General features: G+C 35.3%; 1 protein-coding gene across 7 annotated transcripts in view; it reads right to left on the bottom strand.

The window, feature by feature from the left end:
- ANGPT1 (angiopoietin 1) overlaps positions 1-15,733 on the bottom strand; it is a 243,328-nt gene that overhangs the window by 78,670 nt on the left and 148,925 nt on the right. For 6 of the 7 annotated variants that reach the window (XM_077167483.1, XM_077167480.1, XM_077167478.1 and 3 more), the window contains 2 exons: positions 14,113-14,234; positions 1,858-2,090 (listed from right to left, as the gene is read on the bottom strand). In XM_077167483.1, the coding sequence (XP_077023598.1) occupies positions 1,858-2,090; positions 14,113-14,234 (355 nt within the window). The remainder of the gene's footprint in view (positions 1-1,857; positions 2,091-14,112; positions 14,235-15,733) is intronic. The other variant, XM_077167479.1, reaches the window with a different exon arrangement.

Genomic DNA, 15,733 nt, shown 5'->3' on the forward strand with positions numbered 1-15,733 from the left:
TTATACTATCAAAAACAAAATATGCCTCTAAGACCTAGAGTATTAGAAAATTTTAGTAGCTACTTTTAAAAAAACTTTTGGACATACTATGTCATTTCAATAGGCATATATACTTTCCTCATACCCTAAGTAGATGTTAAGCACATCATCTACCATGGTTGCAGCCATAATTGTTCAATAAATGCTTCTTGAATTAAACAGATGTTTGGTTCTCCGGTATTTCATGCAAACTCCAAACCTTGCCATGGATCTTAATTTTTAAGTCACACTCCCTGTTTCTAAAAGTCTAAAGACATATTTATGAGACAAATACTCAACAAAGAAGTTAACATATGATAAGTAAGGACATATGAGCTCTGTGAGAATCACAATCTCTAAAATCAAGAAAAAACTATTCAACTCGATGTGTGTTAAGACTCCGGATGATAAGAGAAATGTGTTTTCAATCTTTCCCAAATATATTCAGCTCAATACAAGAATAGATATGCCTCATATTGATATTTAATTTCTAAATACTCATGAGCTCTATTAACATTCTCTGGCAAAATCCTACCATGTTTTCTTCCAGTGGACTCTAGCTCAAGGTTTTGGCAACCTCTGAGTGATTAGCAGGTTTTTTCCTTCTCAATCACATTATTGAGCATGCCCAAATGGTGCTCTGGAAACTCACTGTTTAAAAAGTATATATTACTTTACAAAGTATATCAAAGCTTGTTTAGACTATCTAAAGGAGATATAATCCAAGGAAATGGAGTGTAATAGAGAAATGTGAAATATCTTTAAAACAAGATCACTTAATACGGAATTATCTTCTATAGCTCTATCTACAAATGGAAGTAAGGATTGAGCTAATTTTTCATATAACTCAAGTCCATTTTAAATTAAAAGAGTTTCTGCCTGCATGCATTGCCTATACAAACTGAACTCTTATGTGAATGGTCACATAAGCCATAGTTTAATGACAATCGTAACTTTGAGATGTAAGCGGTGTTCTCTTCCACACTCACCACCATTTACAATTGCGGCTTCACTCAGATAAAGGCTCATTAGGCAGTGCAGCTATAAAAGACGAACTCTAGATCCAAATTGTTTAAGAGCACTACTGAGGCTCGTGAGAGGTTCTGCTTGCAGGGGGCAGGTGCACACAGAGGTCTCATTAATTAATTGCTGGAAGTTTGGTAGGATAGATGGATGGGTAACTTCTAAATAGGCACAAGCCTTCAGATATTCCCAATGGTTAAATGGTTCCAGAAATTTCATTATCACAAATTTGTAATATTCACCACTGTCATAAGGGGGCAAATAAATGTACATAGATGCCCTGGTTAAATTGTCTCTACATAGGACTAAAGTACAAGTAGTTTTAATAAATATTTTAATTAACAATCATCTTTTCTCCCTCAGAATAATTATGGGAATTGTCTCAATCTTCTTTTCCCTTCAGCCATCCCCTACCCTACCCCCAATAAAAGAACAACTAATATTAGTTTAAAGTGGGAGCCTTCACCTACTTCTTCCAGCTCTCTTAACTAATCTTTAATATTGGCTAATTTCTGTCCTTATGGTTAACTATTTAACACTAAATATTCATACATGACAGCATGCTAGATTTTACCTAAGGTTAAAAAGACCTTGAAAGAAAGAAAAAAAAGAACCCAAAAAGTTCTTTTAGAAAGGTACTTTGAAAAGATGAGGCAATTGTCTGCAAAAATTCCATATATGTATACTGTATATATATTATCACATGCCTTTGGCCGATTTTACACAACTAATATAAAGCAGAAATTTATATTGAATTTTCACTTGCTCCATATTAGTAAAATATGTGCAATACCAGAGTGAGGAAGAAATTCTTACCACCTTCTTTAGCGCAAAGATTGACAAGGTTGTGAACTGTGTCCATCAACTCCAGCTGCTGCTTCTGAAGGACACTGTTGTTGGTTGTGGCTCTGCTTAATTGTTTCTCCAGCTCCTGGATTATGTATGTTTGACGCGTAACCAAACTCTGAAGGTTCTCCTTCTCTTCCGTTAAGCTGTCCAATTCTTCCTTGTGCTTTCCCTCCATCTCTAAGATTTTGTGTTCTAACAAACTACAAAGAAGTGAAAAGAAGATTTAGTTTAAAAATCCTATATAAAAAAAGTGTAATTCAATCAGTCCCTGAATTTATTTATGGTTAGAAAATTTAATTCAATGTTTCACGATGGAAATTTTTTTTTTTCTTTTGCACGGGCAGGCGCTGGGAATAGAACCTGGGTCTCCGGCATGGCCGGTGAGAACTCTGCCTGCTGACCCACCATGGCCCGCCCGTGATGGAAATATTTTTAAGGGAAGAACGACACAAAAAAAGTTATTTAAAAAAAAATAAGAAACACAGTTTCCAAGACCATGCACCCCCCCCCAAAAAAATAGGAAATAGAAAATACATACATACGTTCAAATGAAGAATTATTTGACCTGATGTTGCCAACATAATGCTGGTTTCCTAAACATGAGTTATTTCCTGGGGTGTATTTTATATCTAGGGAGTAGCTGACTTGTACCCAAGCAATGACAGTCTGGAGTAACAGAATAACTTTTACTAAGGATGAGTCCAATAAGAAACAGATAGTTCAGGAAAAAAGAAAATGAACAATCTATAGAAACCATCTTTTATTTACTTTGCTTCATTCATTTGGAATTCTCAAGACAGCGCGATTTAATTTTCACAATAGTCCTGCAGGATCAGGGGACAGCATATTCACGCAGAAAGCACAGGGCCAGGACCAACCCTACCTAAATAAAGTCACAATGAATGAGAATTCTTGGGACTTTTCATACCTGCCCTATACCCTAAGCACTAGTTTACTTTATCTGTCAATCTGAGCTCCAGGATGAGGGTTAAAGGTATCACAAGTCACTGCATAGATGGCTCCTAAAAGGAAGATTCCATCGTGCTGGCGACATGGGCTGACATAAGGATTTGGGATGCTTTACTCAGGCTGATGTGATCTTCAACTGAGGATCTTCCTCTTTCAGAATTCTTCAAAGGATATTCCCCGTATGTTAAAAAAATGATAGAGAATGCAGAAGCTCTCTTGGATTCTAGAAATAGACTAGAAATAAGAAATACATACATTTTATGGAGTATATACATTCCTATCAAGGGAATGCCTGACTCAGTTTCGCAGTTACATTTTCAGAAGGCTCACCCAGTCCTTAGTTTACAAGGTGCTGTTCAAATAAGACACACCAAACTAGGCACTTAATTTATCTTGGAGAAATGTAGCACTGAATCATTCCTATAAGTTTTCAAAAGGGAGACACTAGGAAGGGTTTTAAATTTTATAGTTTAATTAAAAAGCGTAGCATGGTTGAAGAGCTAAATTCTCCAACTACATATATTGAGAGCTAGCTGGAATATCTGATTGTCCTTTACACAGATGAAGAATTGTAGAGAGAATTGCTCAGGTGCATTCTGAATCCTTGTCAACATCCAGTTCTCCAAGAGAGTGTGGTCCAACATGGAGCAATACCTGCTGAGCCCCTGAGACACATTTGGACATTTTATGTGTAAAACTAAGTAATTTACCATACCTTTGGGAACGTGCCCAGATTCACACATAATATTTTCCAACTGAGACCCTTTAAGGGTGGCTGTGTGATATCTGCAAGTCAAGCAGAGACTTGCTTCTCTTTTGAGTTGCCTTCATTCTATTGGACACCAAATGAGAAAGGGTCCTGCCCTTTACTGATCATTATAATTTCAGTAGATCTGAAGTCCAATGATTTGGTGAATATATTATGGTCTCTTACATATATATGTATACTTTTTTTTTTTTTTTTTGCATGGGTAGGAACCGGGAATAGAACCCGGGTCTCCGTCATGGCAGGCCAGAACTCTGCATGCTGAGCCACCATGGCCTGCCCGGTCTCTTATATTTTTTAATCTTTTTTGGAAACGACAAACTTAGGCAATGATGTAGGTATGATTCAAAGCCTTGTGGTATTTTCTTCTATGCCAATAACACATTGCTGTAGAGAAGGGCACAGTTAAAAAAAAACAAAAACAAAAAGTGTCTCTATTGGTGAAAAGCATTTCATCCCATCCACAGGTTAAGCAATTTGTGTACTTGCTGAGGATATTAAAAGCTTTCTCTGTGTCTAGTAAATGCTGGTCTTTGTATCTGAGAATTACCCACAACTGGTATCTTAATTTATTCTCAGCTTACTTTTTAATTGCTTTTTGTTCCTACTCGTGGGGTAATGATCAGATGCAAGATGTCCATAATTTAAAGTATCAAAAAACATCAACATAGCCTGCCCTTTTAGAATAAATACTCAAGTGAAGTGAAGAAGGGAGTGCTCTCAGAAATTAGAAGGAAACTCTGCATCACAGACATCTCATAGGATTTAGAAACCCAAGTAATATATGTGATAATACAAGCAAACCAAAAATATTCACATTGTTTCCCAAACAGCAAGTCTTGTCATTACCTCTTTCAGTCATTTTTGCATCTCATTACTTCACTCAGAGTTCCCTTAGTAACTTTCTACTCCAATAATTCTACATTAACGTAAGTAATTATGGATATACTTTACGTTAATTAAATTTAAATTTCTTGAAGCAAGACTGATCCCTATTGACTTCCATTTCCTCTGATACTGCATATCTCTCTCTTCTATCATCTCATCATATCTGACTTCGAAAAGATTATTCTATTGTGCTTGACATTTCTAATCCATTTTCCTATTATCTACTTTAGAAGTCAGCTTTTCTTCCTCACTACTTCCAAAATTGTGTGAGGCTTTCTTGCCAGAAAAAAAAATCATATACCATGTCTACTTATTTTCACATTGCTATAATACCATTATAGTTGTGTACTATTTTTAAAACCCTTAACTCCTTTGATTCTTAAAGCAATTACCACACTTTATATTGAGTATGTTAGAAGCTCAAGTTTATAAAGTAGGAACTAAATGCCTTAATCAATATATTCAGATAATTTAAGTGCTAGAATCAGGATAAAATCCCATGTCTTACAGTTTGTTAGACTAAAAACTTCCCATGACAGTCCACGGCTGTGAAAACCAGCAATGCTTCATCTCATCTGTTTGATTTAATGTAATATGATCTGTATCTTTTTATACATTCATATTTTACCAGGAGTCAAGGCACCTTAACATCTCCTTAGCATTTGTTGCTTGCCATATGGTTATTTTGAGAACTCGTCTTCCACGATATTTGAAGCTGTCCATTTTTCTCCATGTACATAAAAACAAAATTCTTTCGCCAAGTCAATTTCTTTGATCTAAGTTGAGATTTCCTTAAAGACCAACTTGCCCCAACTTCTCTGCAGTTACATTTAATTTTCTTAGCTACTATACTGAGAATGTTACATTTTTCCCCAAAGCCTTTATGGGTTCTCTAACATTTTTCCTATACCAGGTCAGTTGGGAGAGCTTGACAACGGTGACCTTTACGTAGAGAGGTTGACCTAATGGACAATACTACAGCTCCTGTGTCCTAAAATGCAGTAGGCAAAGTAGTCAGGTTTTTGCTAATAATGGTTTTCAGCAATTAGTGCAGCTTAGCTTTAAATGAATAACCCCAAACTGATTTCTCCAATGGGTGGTTTTCTAGAGCACATTTACTGTAAAGAAGTCCATTGTCAATTTTTTGAAGCTTAGGTTAAATAAACAGCTTTATGAATGTATCTTTCAGGATTAGTGTTCCATGGGACAACAATTTATGAAACTGTGCACAAATCTGTACAAATTGAGCTAGAAATCCAAAGACAAAGTTTCTCACAGGATTTTCAGTATTTCCTGTTTCCCATCTTTATGGAAACACTTTGAGAAGGGTCATGCATAGAATTTTGGCACTTAACTTCTAGTTTGAGGCAGAGGTGCACTTTAATGAAGAATAAAATAAACAAAATAATCTAGGCCTTTAACTTAAGGAAAAGGTTCTCAATGAGTATACACTGAGCCCAATTTGAACTTTTTCGTTGATTTTTTTTTCCCTCTTTTTGTCATAGTCTGTCTCCTCCACCGTATTTTACTGGAAATATTTCAAGTCATTGAACACATCTTGAAACTTTCACAGAAAAATCTCTCCCTTTCAAATTGTTTCCCACAATAGAGTCCTTAACATAGCAGCCAATGAATTCATAGTAGTGACAGTTGCCTAAGCTCTATGTGTGTAAATATAGCCCTTCAAACAAGGAGGAAGATGTTGAAAATACAGAAATCTTCTCATTTTTATCTGTTTGACCCTACCTACAGATGTTTCAATTTTTCATTATTTTTACTATGCATGGTGTCAACATGTGTTGCAAATATGGGTTTGTAGAGAGTGATTTTTACCCCATTCAAAAAAGGCTTTAGAAAGTTCAGGTTATATTTATACCTTAAGTTTCTAATTTGAACAGTATTTTCTCAAAATCTGGAGTAAATAAATTTCTTTTGTAATTCAGAATTGGAGCATAAGATAGATACTACAAGTAAATACTGGCAAATATATATATATATATATATATATATACACATTTGCTTGGAATAGATAAAAACAAGCTAAATATGCTTTGAAAGTCAGAAGCCAGGAAGAAAAATAGATGGATAAATTTTATGACATATAAATGTAATGCTTCTGCAAAAAAAAAGATAAAAAATTAAATGCCAAACTAGAGAAAATATTTGCAACATATTTGACAAGATTTTAATATCCATTAAAAGACACACAAGTTAGTACAACAAAGACAAATAATTAAAATTATAATAGAGGTGAATAGGCTAATCGCAGAAAAAAAGAAAACACAGAAAAGATACATAACCTAACATCTCAAGATTAATTAGATGCTAGCAAGGGTTTTGAGAAATTGGCAAGGCCATGCACTCTTGGAGAGAATGTAAAATTTGGAGATAATTTGCTAATTTCCTTGAAACTTTTAAATAATCACAACAGTAATTCTAATAACTTACAAATTATAGTACATCAATTAAAATGGATTGCCACTCATCCTTTAAAATGCATCTGTATATACTTATATATATATACATAAGACATCCATATAAAATTCGTATTAAGGAGAAAGAAACCAAGCATTTAAAATATTTAAAATCTACACACACATATGATATAAATGTGGACTTGTGCACATGTGAAAGTGTGTATGGCTGTGTGTCTGTGTCGACACACACATAGATATGCACACTCTATATATTCATGTATGTTAATATATTCATAGAAAAAAATCTGGAAGGCTAAACAACATATTCTTAATCAACTGGCAATTTTTCTGTTGGGGGAGGGAATTAGAGAGACCTTCACTTTCAATTTTAAACACCTTTGTATTATTTAATTTTCGCATCAAGTATGTCTTAATTTTTATTCAGATAAATGAGGTAAACAGCCCTGTGGGCAGATACTCTTTACAGAGTAAAAACTTGGGCTGAATTAGAAAACCTCAGAATGTGGACTGATAAACTTGGTTGCCATTCAACAGCCTTTTGGGAATACAGATTAGTGGTATAAACACCATCTCTATTTTATTTACGTTAAGAAAAATCAATGTATTTACAAGATCTCAAGTAAACTATATGAAGTGTGTTGCCATCAAAAGTATTTTGTTAATTTTTGTGTGTATGTGTTTGTGTGTTAAGTGACATTTGTTAGAGTAGAGCTTCTGGGATATTTGCCAGCTCATTATTCATTCAACATTCAAAAACATTTAATACTCTGCATGTATAGAGAGCTGTATAAAATTCACAAAGATAAATAAAGGGCAGTTGCTATGTTTAAAAGGTCACAGCCTAATGGTACAGAGATATATAGTGATATATATATATATGTATAGTGATAAGTGGAAAAATGGGAAAAACAAGGTACATTGTTATCACATATGTTGCAATGAGTGAAGCTACCTGGCAGAGTCTGAGAAGGGTTTTCAGAACAGGTGATTTGTGCAATAACTTTTAAGGAGGAACAGAAGTTGTGAGTTGAATAACGGAGGACCGGCAAGGCAGACATCAATCATGTCTTAAATAAAATCATGTGTTCAGTATGATACTAACATCTAACGTGATTAAACACTTACCATGTGTGCCAGGCTCTGTTCTCGAGGCTTTATATGCATTAACTCAATTAATCCTCACATCAATTTCATGCAGTACTATTATCATCACCCAACACTACAAATTAGGGAACTGAAGAACAGAGAATTTAAGTAGTGGTCACAAGAAGACTTGCAGGAAGTAAGACTGGAAATTTAAGATGACAATAGTCATGGAACATGTCCTATGCTAAAAGAGCTTAGACTTTCTTAAGTCAGTTACAGAGAATCAGTAGGAGGATTGGAGGGGGCTTTTAAAAGAGAAGAGTATTTTGACTTGCATTTTAGAAAATATTTTGACTTGAGGAGCACATATCATAAGACAGAGAGATAACTGCAATGGTCCAGACAAGATCTAACGGGAGTTTGACCTAAGGCACCAGCAGTGGGAACAGAAAAAACAGGCTGGATTGGAATAATAGGAGAAGGAATTTACAGCATCAACAGTGTTGGGTGAGTTTTGGGGTTCAGCAAAAGAGAAAAATTAAGATGACCTTTGGATTTCCAGTTTGATTTAGATTTCTATCTCACTTTAACATCCTGAGGCTAATAAACTTTAAGAGAAAATGCTATATTCCATTAAATTCATTATTTTACAAAATGAAAGGGGAAAAGCGTAACATTCTATCCAAAGAGTTTATAAGGCTTCTCATTTACAAAGAATAGAATAAAGAGTATAAATGCAAATAGACACTTTTTCTTAATCCTTGCTATATATAACATAAGTCAACCTAGTCTCATGTTAAAATTTAGGTAGGTTTTACTTTAGCATTTTATAAATACATTATCCGATGCAGAATAGTTTTAATTAAAAATACTGTGTTAACTTTTCATTTCTTTAGGCATCTTAACTATTGAAATCACATTTTATGCCATTATGGTCATTTCTTTATAAGGCATAATTTGACATCTTGAAATTAAAGATGTTTAATTACTTAAAATTAATTAGCTTAATAGCTTCCCATAAGCTCAAGCAAGAAGACAAATGAGGCTTGTCAGATAAATTCAATAATTTTTGAGGTAAAATAAGTAGTTCATAACTTCTACTCTGACATTAGAAGGAATAATAATGATCTACATAGGGACAGGCCAAAAACAACTTGCCTTCTTTCTTTAAATTTGTATTTGTTTGTTTTAAGAGAATAACTTGGCAGCGACATTGATTATACTTGAGTGTACATCGTGTTGGAAAAATAATTTTTGTAATACTTAAAGACAGAACAGAGAATAATCATGGACTTTACTGTAATTTTGCCATACACAATCTGTTTGAATTTGGACAAATTATTTGACCTCTTTGAGCTTCACTTTCTTTTTACCTGGAAAATGGAAATAATATGTGCTTTGTAGACTTGGTTGGAGAATTAGAAATACTATATGTAAAGCACCTGGAACACATTTTGCACCTGATAGGAGATCCCTGGGCAGTAGTTAGTATCGCAAAAACTATGTTGGAATGGCCATCAAATGTCTAGTTTTACTTCACCTGAATGATATTATTGAAGATTTCCCTAATCTGCAACTCTGCATATCAACACAATTATCAAGATAACTCAGGTGTTCCATCTATGTATGTTTTAGTGCTGATTTTAGTTTATGTACAAGCTGGTAAGGTGGAAGGACTTCTTGTGGAATATTCTTTCTATCTCCTGGCCAAGCTCCTACCTTGGAGAAAGTTGGAGGTAAGTCACAGATATGCAGATGTCTTGAGACCCTGCCAGTTGACCAAATCTTTAGACTAACAGATCCAGTTACAAATTTGGTTTAGCTGAAAGAATTTGCATTATGACACCTTTCCACGTCTAACACTCTTGTCCATTATTTTGAGCAGAAGCAACAGGATACACACTGAGGAATCTAATAAAAGTTGCTAATTATATGATCTCACTCTATGCTCATACCACCCTCCTATGTGCAAGGTAAATCTTAATGCTCCCCATTTACTTGGATTCTTGGTTGTGTTATTTCAATTATATGGGCAAGTACTGATGGATTCCTTACTTCCAAGTGTTATTTCCTTAAGGTAAGAAACAACACTGGTTTTTGAGAATAGGGTTGCATCCAAGAAAATTAAAAAAAACAGATTCTTAAAGAAAGCAAACTGGAAACTTAGAGTCAGCCCCTCCAGATTGTTAGGAAAATAAACAGTGGAGCAAATGCTGCTAATCCTATTCTTGCTTTATGCCTTTGGCCACTAGGGGATAGAATAGTGAATGAGGCCAAAATCCGTTTTCAACCCCACAATGCAAGTGATGCATTTAATTTGCCAGGATGTAAATCAGCAGGACCTCTCAGCATGATTGTAGGGTGTAATCCTGTCCATAAAATATTCCTCTTGTTCTGCTAAAGATGTGATGTACCCTCATAGGACCAGCTCACTGCCTTGCTGGCTAAGGCCTCATCATTCTCAAAGCTGGTGTCACACACCCAGACATAACCCCTGACATTCCTTGGGGAGGAAGCAAAGCTTAATTTAGATAATCCCCTTTGCAAAGTGTATTAGTTGATCCAAACCAGACCTGACAGACTGAAGGCATGTTGTACCTACATTTCAGAAATGCCTCAATGTAGAAACGGCTTCTTGTTGCACTTGCAGGATTCATTTAAGGACTAGGTAGGGATGATCAGTCAACTATTTTTTTTTAAATATAAACAGCTTCATATCTGACTTTGACCTTCTATCCACTTAAATGGGTGAGGAGAGGCACATTTCCTTGTTGCCTCAGAAAATGCTTGGCAGAATTCCTCTAATTCCATTGCACATATGAAAATAAATAATAACAATAAACAGAGTAGGGAAAGTATGTTATGTATCACAAATGGATGTTTTCGGTCTGTGTAAGGAAAAACACTGCTTTTCTAAGTGGGTAATGGAAGAACATGCTTGGTTTAAGAAGAGATGCTCCACCAATATGCCATTACCTACTTTGGACCCTTCCATAGGAAGACAAACGATAACTGTAGCGATTTGGCAATGCCAGTAGATGAAGAACATGACAGAAAAAAAATGCTGTCAAGAACCATTTGCTGGGTGGGCCACGGTGGCTCACTGGCAGAGTTCTCACCTGCCATGCTGCAGACCCAGGTTCGATTCCTGGTGCCTGCCCATGCTTAAAAAAAAAAAAAACAAACAAACAAGAGCCATTTAACATTTGCTGAGGTAATGTCATACTTCAGAGGTCCACAGTCAAAAGAGAAAGGAGTGTGGAAGACATGTATAAGATGCCCTTATAAGCTTTTTTTCTTTCTGTTTTTGTTAGCACAAGCACAGAAATGAATTTCAAGTTAAAACCTAAATCCCTGAATTCATTGTAGAATAGCCAAATCATTGGAAGACAGAATTGTTATAGTCCTGAAAATATGATCATTAGCAATAAATGGAGTGATTTAGATATGTTAGAAAACTTGAGTTTTCCTTAGACATTAGAATTTAACCAGGGCCAGTGATCAGCAGCAGTTAAGGCCAGTATATGCTTGGGATTAGGACTGGGTTTCCCGGGAGACGTGGCAGCCAATGGGGAAGCTCTGTGTAGTTGATGCAGAGCTCAGCTATTCTGAGAGCTAGCACCCTGACTCAGCCACACCGGGAACAGAGAGGACAACCTTTGAGTAGTTCACCTTTCAAAATAATGTATTTCATAGTAAGAATTCCATAGTGGGAAAAGATACTGGGTGCCACATTAAAAGTTATGACAGACAAAATATCCTAAATGATCTGGAATTAGGGTAGAAGTGTATTTGTTTTAAAACCCATGGGGGAAAGAAAATAAAGCAAAAGAAAGAATGTATAAGAGATGGAGGGAGTGAGGGAAAGACAGAGAGAGGGAAGGGACCTGGGTGCAGGGGGCAGTAAGGACAGCATTTGCTTATGGATTTAAGGGCAAGCCCTTTTTGCTCTCCTAGTTTATTTTACAGTATCTTGACAGCTAAAGTGTCAGATATAGACCAAGAGATAATGCATATATCGGTAAGGGACGAATTGAAGAATGTAATCAATCATACTTGGTACTATACGTGGTAAGAGATAGATTAAATCACTGTAGGATACAACCATAAAATGAAATGTCATGCAGTTATTATGAATGATATTGTAGGGATTATTTTGTTGATATGAAAACATTTATATCTTCACAAAAACCAGGCTCCAAAACAGTGTATATAATAAGACCCAACCTCTTGTGATAAACATTATTTATGTACACAAATCATGCAGCAACATATACAGCTCTCTCGGAGAGATAAGATTTCGGCTGGTTTATTTTCTGTTGCTTGATTTCTCTTATTTCTGTAATAGATGTACAGTATTTGTGTAACTATAAAGCCAACAACCTACAAAAAGATAAAATTTCCATTATTTTAAGCTTCACAATAGTATCTTGAAATATGTGACTGTGCAAAGTTCACTTTTGGCAATAAAACTAAGGCAAGGGATGGTTGAAGGGAAGTATACCTCTCACATGTACATGTCTGGTTACTCTGAAACTGCAGTAGTATAAATGGTGCTTTTCAACAGGATTTTCAATTCCAGAACCTTTCATCATGCAACCAGTTCAGGGTCAAGTCCTGTCAAGTTTATTTATAGTTATACAGTTAACCCCATGACATAGTACAAAAGATAAATAAATATAAAACTTAGAAGATACAAAGTATCAAGCATGAGTCACTCTTTTCAGACCCTAAAACAACAGTCAGGTTTATCTTCTTCATGCAAAAGTTTAATTATACTTGTCATTAAGGTCTACTTTTAGCATGAAGTTGGGAAATCCTTCTAGGCTATAGATAGAATCAAGAGACGATGTGTTACAGAGGAAAAAGCAGGACTAGGAGTGAAGAAATCTGGATTCTACTCCCAGGTCTGCCACTAGCAAGTTGAGTGGCCTTGGACAAGTCACTTGCTTCCACTAAGTCACTGTTCCTTCATCTGTAAAATAAGAGGAGAACTAGCACTCCTTTTAGGGGCTGTCCTGGCTGGGAATATAGTGGAAACTCTAGTTCTATCAACAAAGTGGTCTTTAACTGAGTTTCTATTGAAAGGATGGTCTTGAACTCAATATAATGCACAAGAACTGACTGTTTTCAAGTTTTCCAAATACCTTATTTAATTAATAAGTTATTGATATTTAACTTAATAGTTAAAGTTTAACTATTTAACTTTAAATAGTTAAAAATTTTCCAAACTATTAACTTATCTTAATAGTTAAGATGCAGTTAACTATTAAGATACTTGCCCTATACAAGTCAGTACCGTGAACATAAACTGCTTTGACTGAATTATCATCTATATTAATGACACCAAAATAATTGGCCTAGTCTATATGCCATTTGACAATATGCCATTTGAAGTCTCACAATCTCTAAGTCCTACTGCATTTATCAGAGATGATTCATAATTTCTAAGTTGCAACAGTGTGACAGCATCTATAAGGCTAATGAAGAAATATATGTCCAGAGAAAATGCCTGCAAATGAAAAATTTAAAAAGAAACACCTGGGTCCACTTTATATGTAATTTAATTTATATGTAATGTCCTGAGAAAAATGTAAATTTTGCTTTTCTCTGGTACAAAATCCCTGTACAATCTTGTTGTTTTATGCAAGCTTGTGTGTATGGAGGGAGATAATTTAAGGTACAGAATTTCAAAGAGACTCTGTTCTTAATTGCTATAAGCTTTGATTCTGTTGAAAATTGTCAATATTTTGTATTAGTGAAATTAATCATAGATTAAATAATGTTAGTGGATATGGTGGGATATGAATGAGTGTGCATCAGAGAGGCTAAATGATAGAAGATATAAAAACATATTTCAGCAGAGTGAACAATAGTATTAGTATTAGTTCTTATTGTTGACCTTCTCGCTTCTTGCTGTATTCACCTTAAGCCCTCCTTTTTCATATATATAAAAACTTAATTTGACTTGGTATGCCTTCTTGTGAAGTATGACATTTTTTTTTACAGGTGGCAGACAGATGGTGATATAAATTAAAATATACATTAAAATTTTAGGGGTACAACAATCCTTACCTGTTTTTCTCATGAATTTTTAGGATTTCATTTGTCTGCTGAAGAAGTTGCTTCTCTAGCTTGTATGTAGATAACGAATTCTCCAGCAATTGTATTTCAAGTCGAGAGGTTTGATTTAGTACCTTAAGATAAAAATAAAAACATTTCAAAGTTTAATAAAAAATCAGAGAGTAGAAAACAATTACTATGGGTGTTCTGTTTGGGTGTTGCTTCTTTGTAAAAGGCATTTCTTGAAGGATAATTGATCAAAGGGTCTACTTTCTACTCATTAATGCTTTATACATCTCTTAGACATTATATTGGCTTGAGTTTGAGGTTGCAGTTGAATGAGAAAATTGTCTGTTAAATCCCTTTCTGTAGTAACAACAATTCTCATGTCCCGAAACCCTAGGATATTGTACAGTGTTAGCTGCCTTATAAATATGATCTCCAGTTCTTATAAGTGCAAGATAAGTTAGTACAATTTCTTGGGTATTATGTATAATTAAGAATGATCAGATCAAAGGTGATGGGTGGAGTTATACAGAGAAGGTAGGCTGAATCCTTATACTGACACTACTTTTAGTGTCCATTATCTTAGAGAAATTAGAAATAAAAACCTAAAATTGTGGAATTGTAACCCATACTAAATTCTGAAATCTGTTCTACAATCTGTTGCAATGTTCTTTGAAATATATTGCTTCCATGTACATACGTTATTTAAAGAGAACGAGGAGTATAATAGAGCAAATAGGATTTAAATGATTATGACTACCGAATCATTATATTGATATTTCTGTTGATCTCCAGTGTCTTTGGAGCAACTAGAAGAAAAAAACAAAAAATCATGGAACTGTAACCCATACCAAACTTTAAAATCTGTTCTACAACTACTTGTTAAAATGTATTTGGAACTTTATTGCTTTTTTGTATATATATTTCACAACTAAAAAAAAAAAAAAGAATGACTAATAGGCATGTAAAGCACTCCTGCCCCCAGCCTCACCTGGTGAAAACTGTTGAGACATGTGCAAACAACTCTTGACGTAGTTTAGATAGATTTATGATAACACAGTTATGGACCACCTATCCTGTTAAGTCATGTCAGCCCTTCCACAAATCGTGTCATTTAATATTCGCAGTGGACTGCTGAAAGAGGAATCATTATCAGCACTTTACAAATGAGGAAACTGGTTGTTCCATGACAGGCTCAAATTCACCCAGGAACCAAGGTAAGAGCAGGGTTTCAGATCCAGAGAGTTTGACTCTACGGCCACCACTCTACCCAGAAAACGAAGAGAGAAAGTCAAACATTGTAATCTGAGAAGAGGAAGGGAACAGCAGCGAGATTATGTGAAAGGCAGATGGTCATTGCCCTTTCAACTGGAGTGTATGGAAACTGCAAATGCTCAGCTGGTCTTGAATGGTGCAGCCCCACACTGCAGGTTGGGTCTTATGGAAACCCCAGCCTGTGAGCTGTGCACACAACCCTTCCGTTCTCCGAATGGGAACATCCACTCCAGGCCTGGCAGAGACCTTCTGACTGCAACCATGTCTCCTTCCTGCCTCTGTCCTTTCCCTCCCCCACCTCCTCCTTAAGGGAGACAGGAAGTGCGAGGAAAAAGGCAGTTTGAAGAGGTCC

This window comes from Tamandua tetradactyla, chromosome 6, assembly GCF_023851605.1.
Source record: "Tamandua tetradactyla isolate mTamTet1 chromosome 6, mTamTet1.pri, whole genome shotgun sequence".
Lineage (NCBI taxonomy): Eukaryota > Metazoa > Chordata > Mammalia > Pilosa > Myrmecophagidae > Tamandua > Tamandua tetradactyla.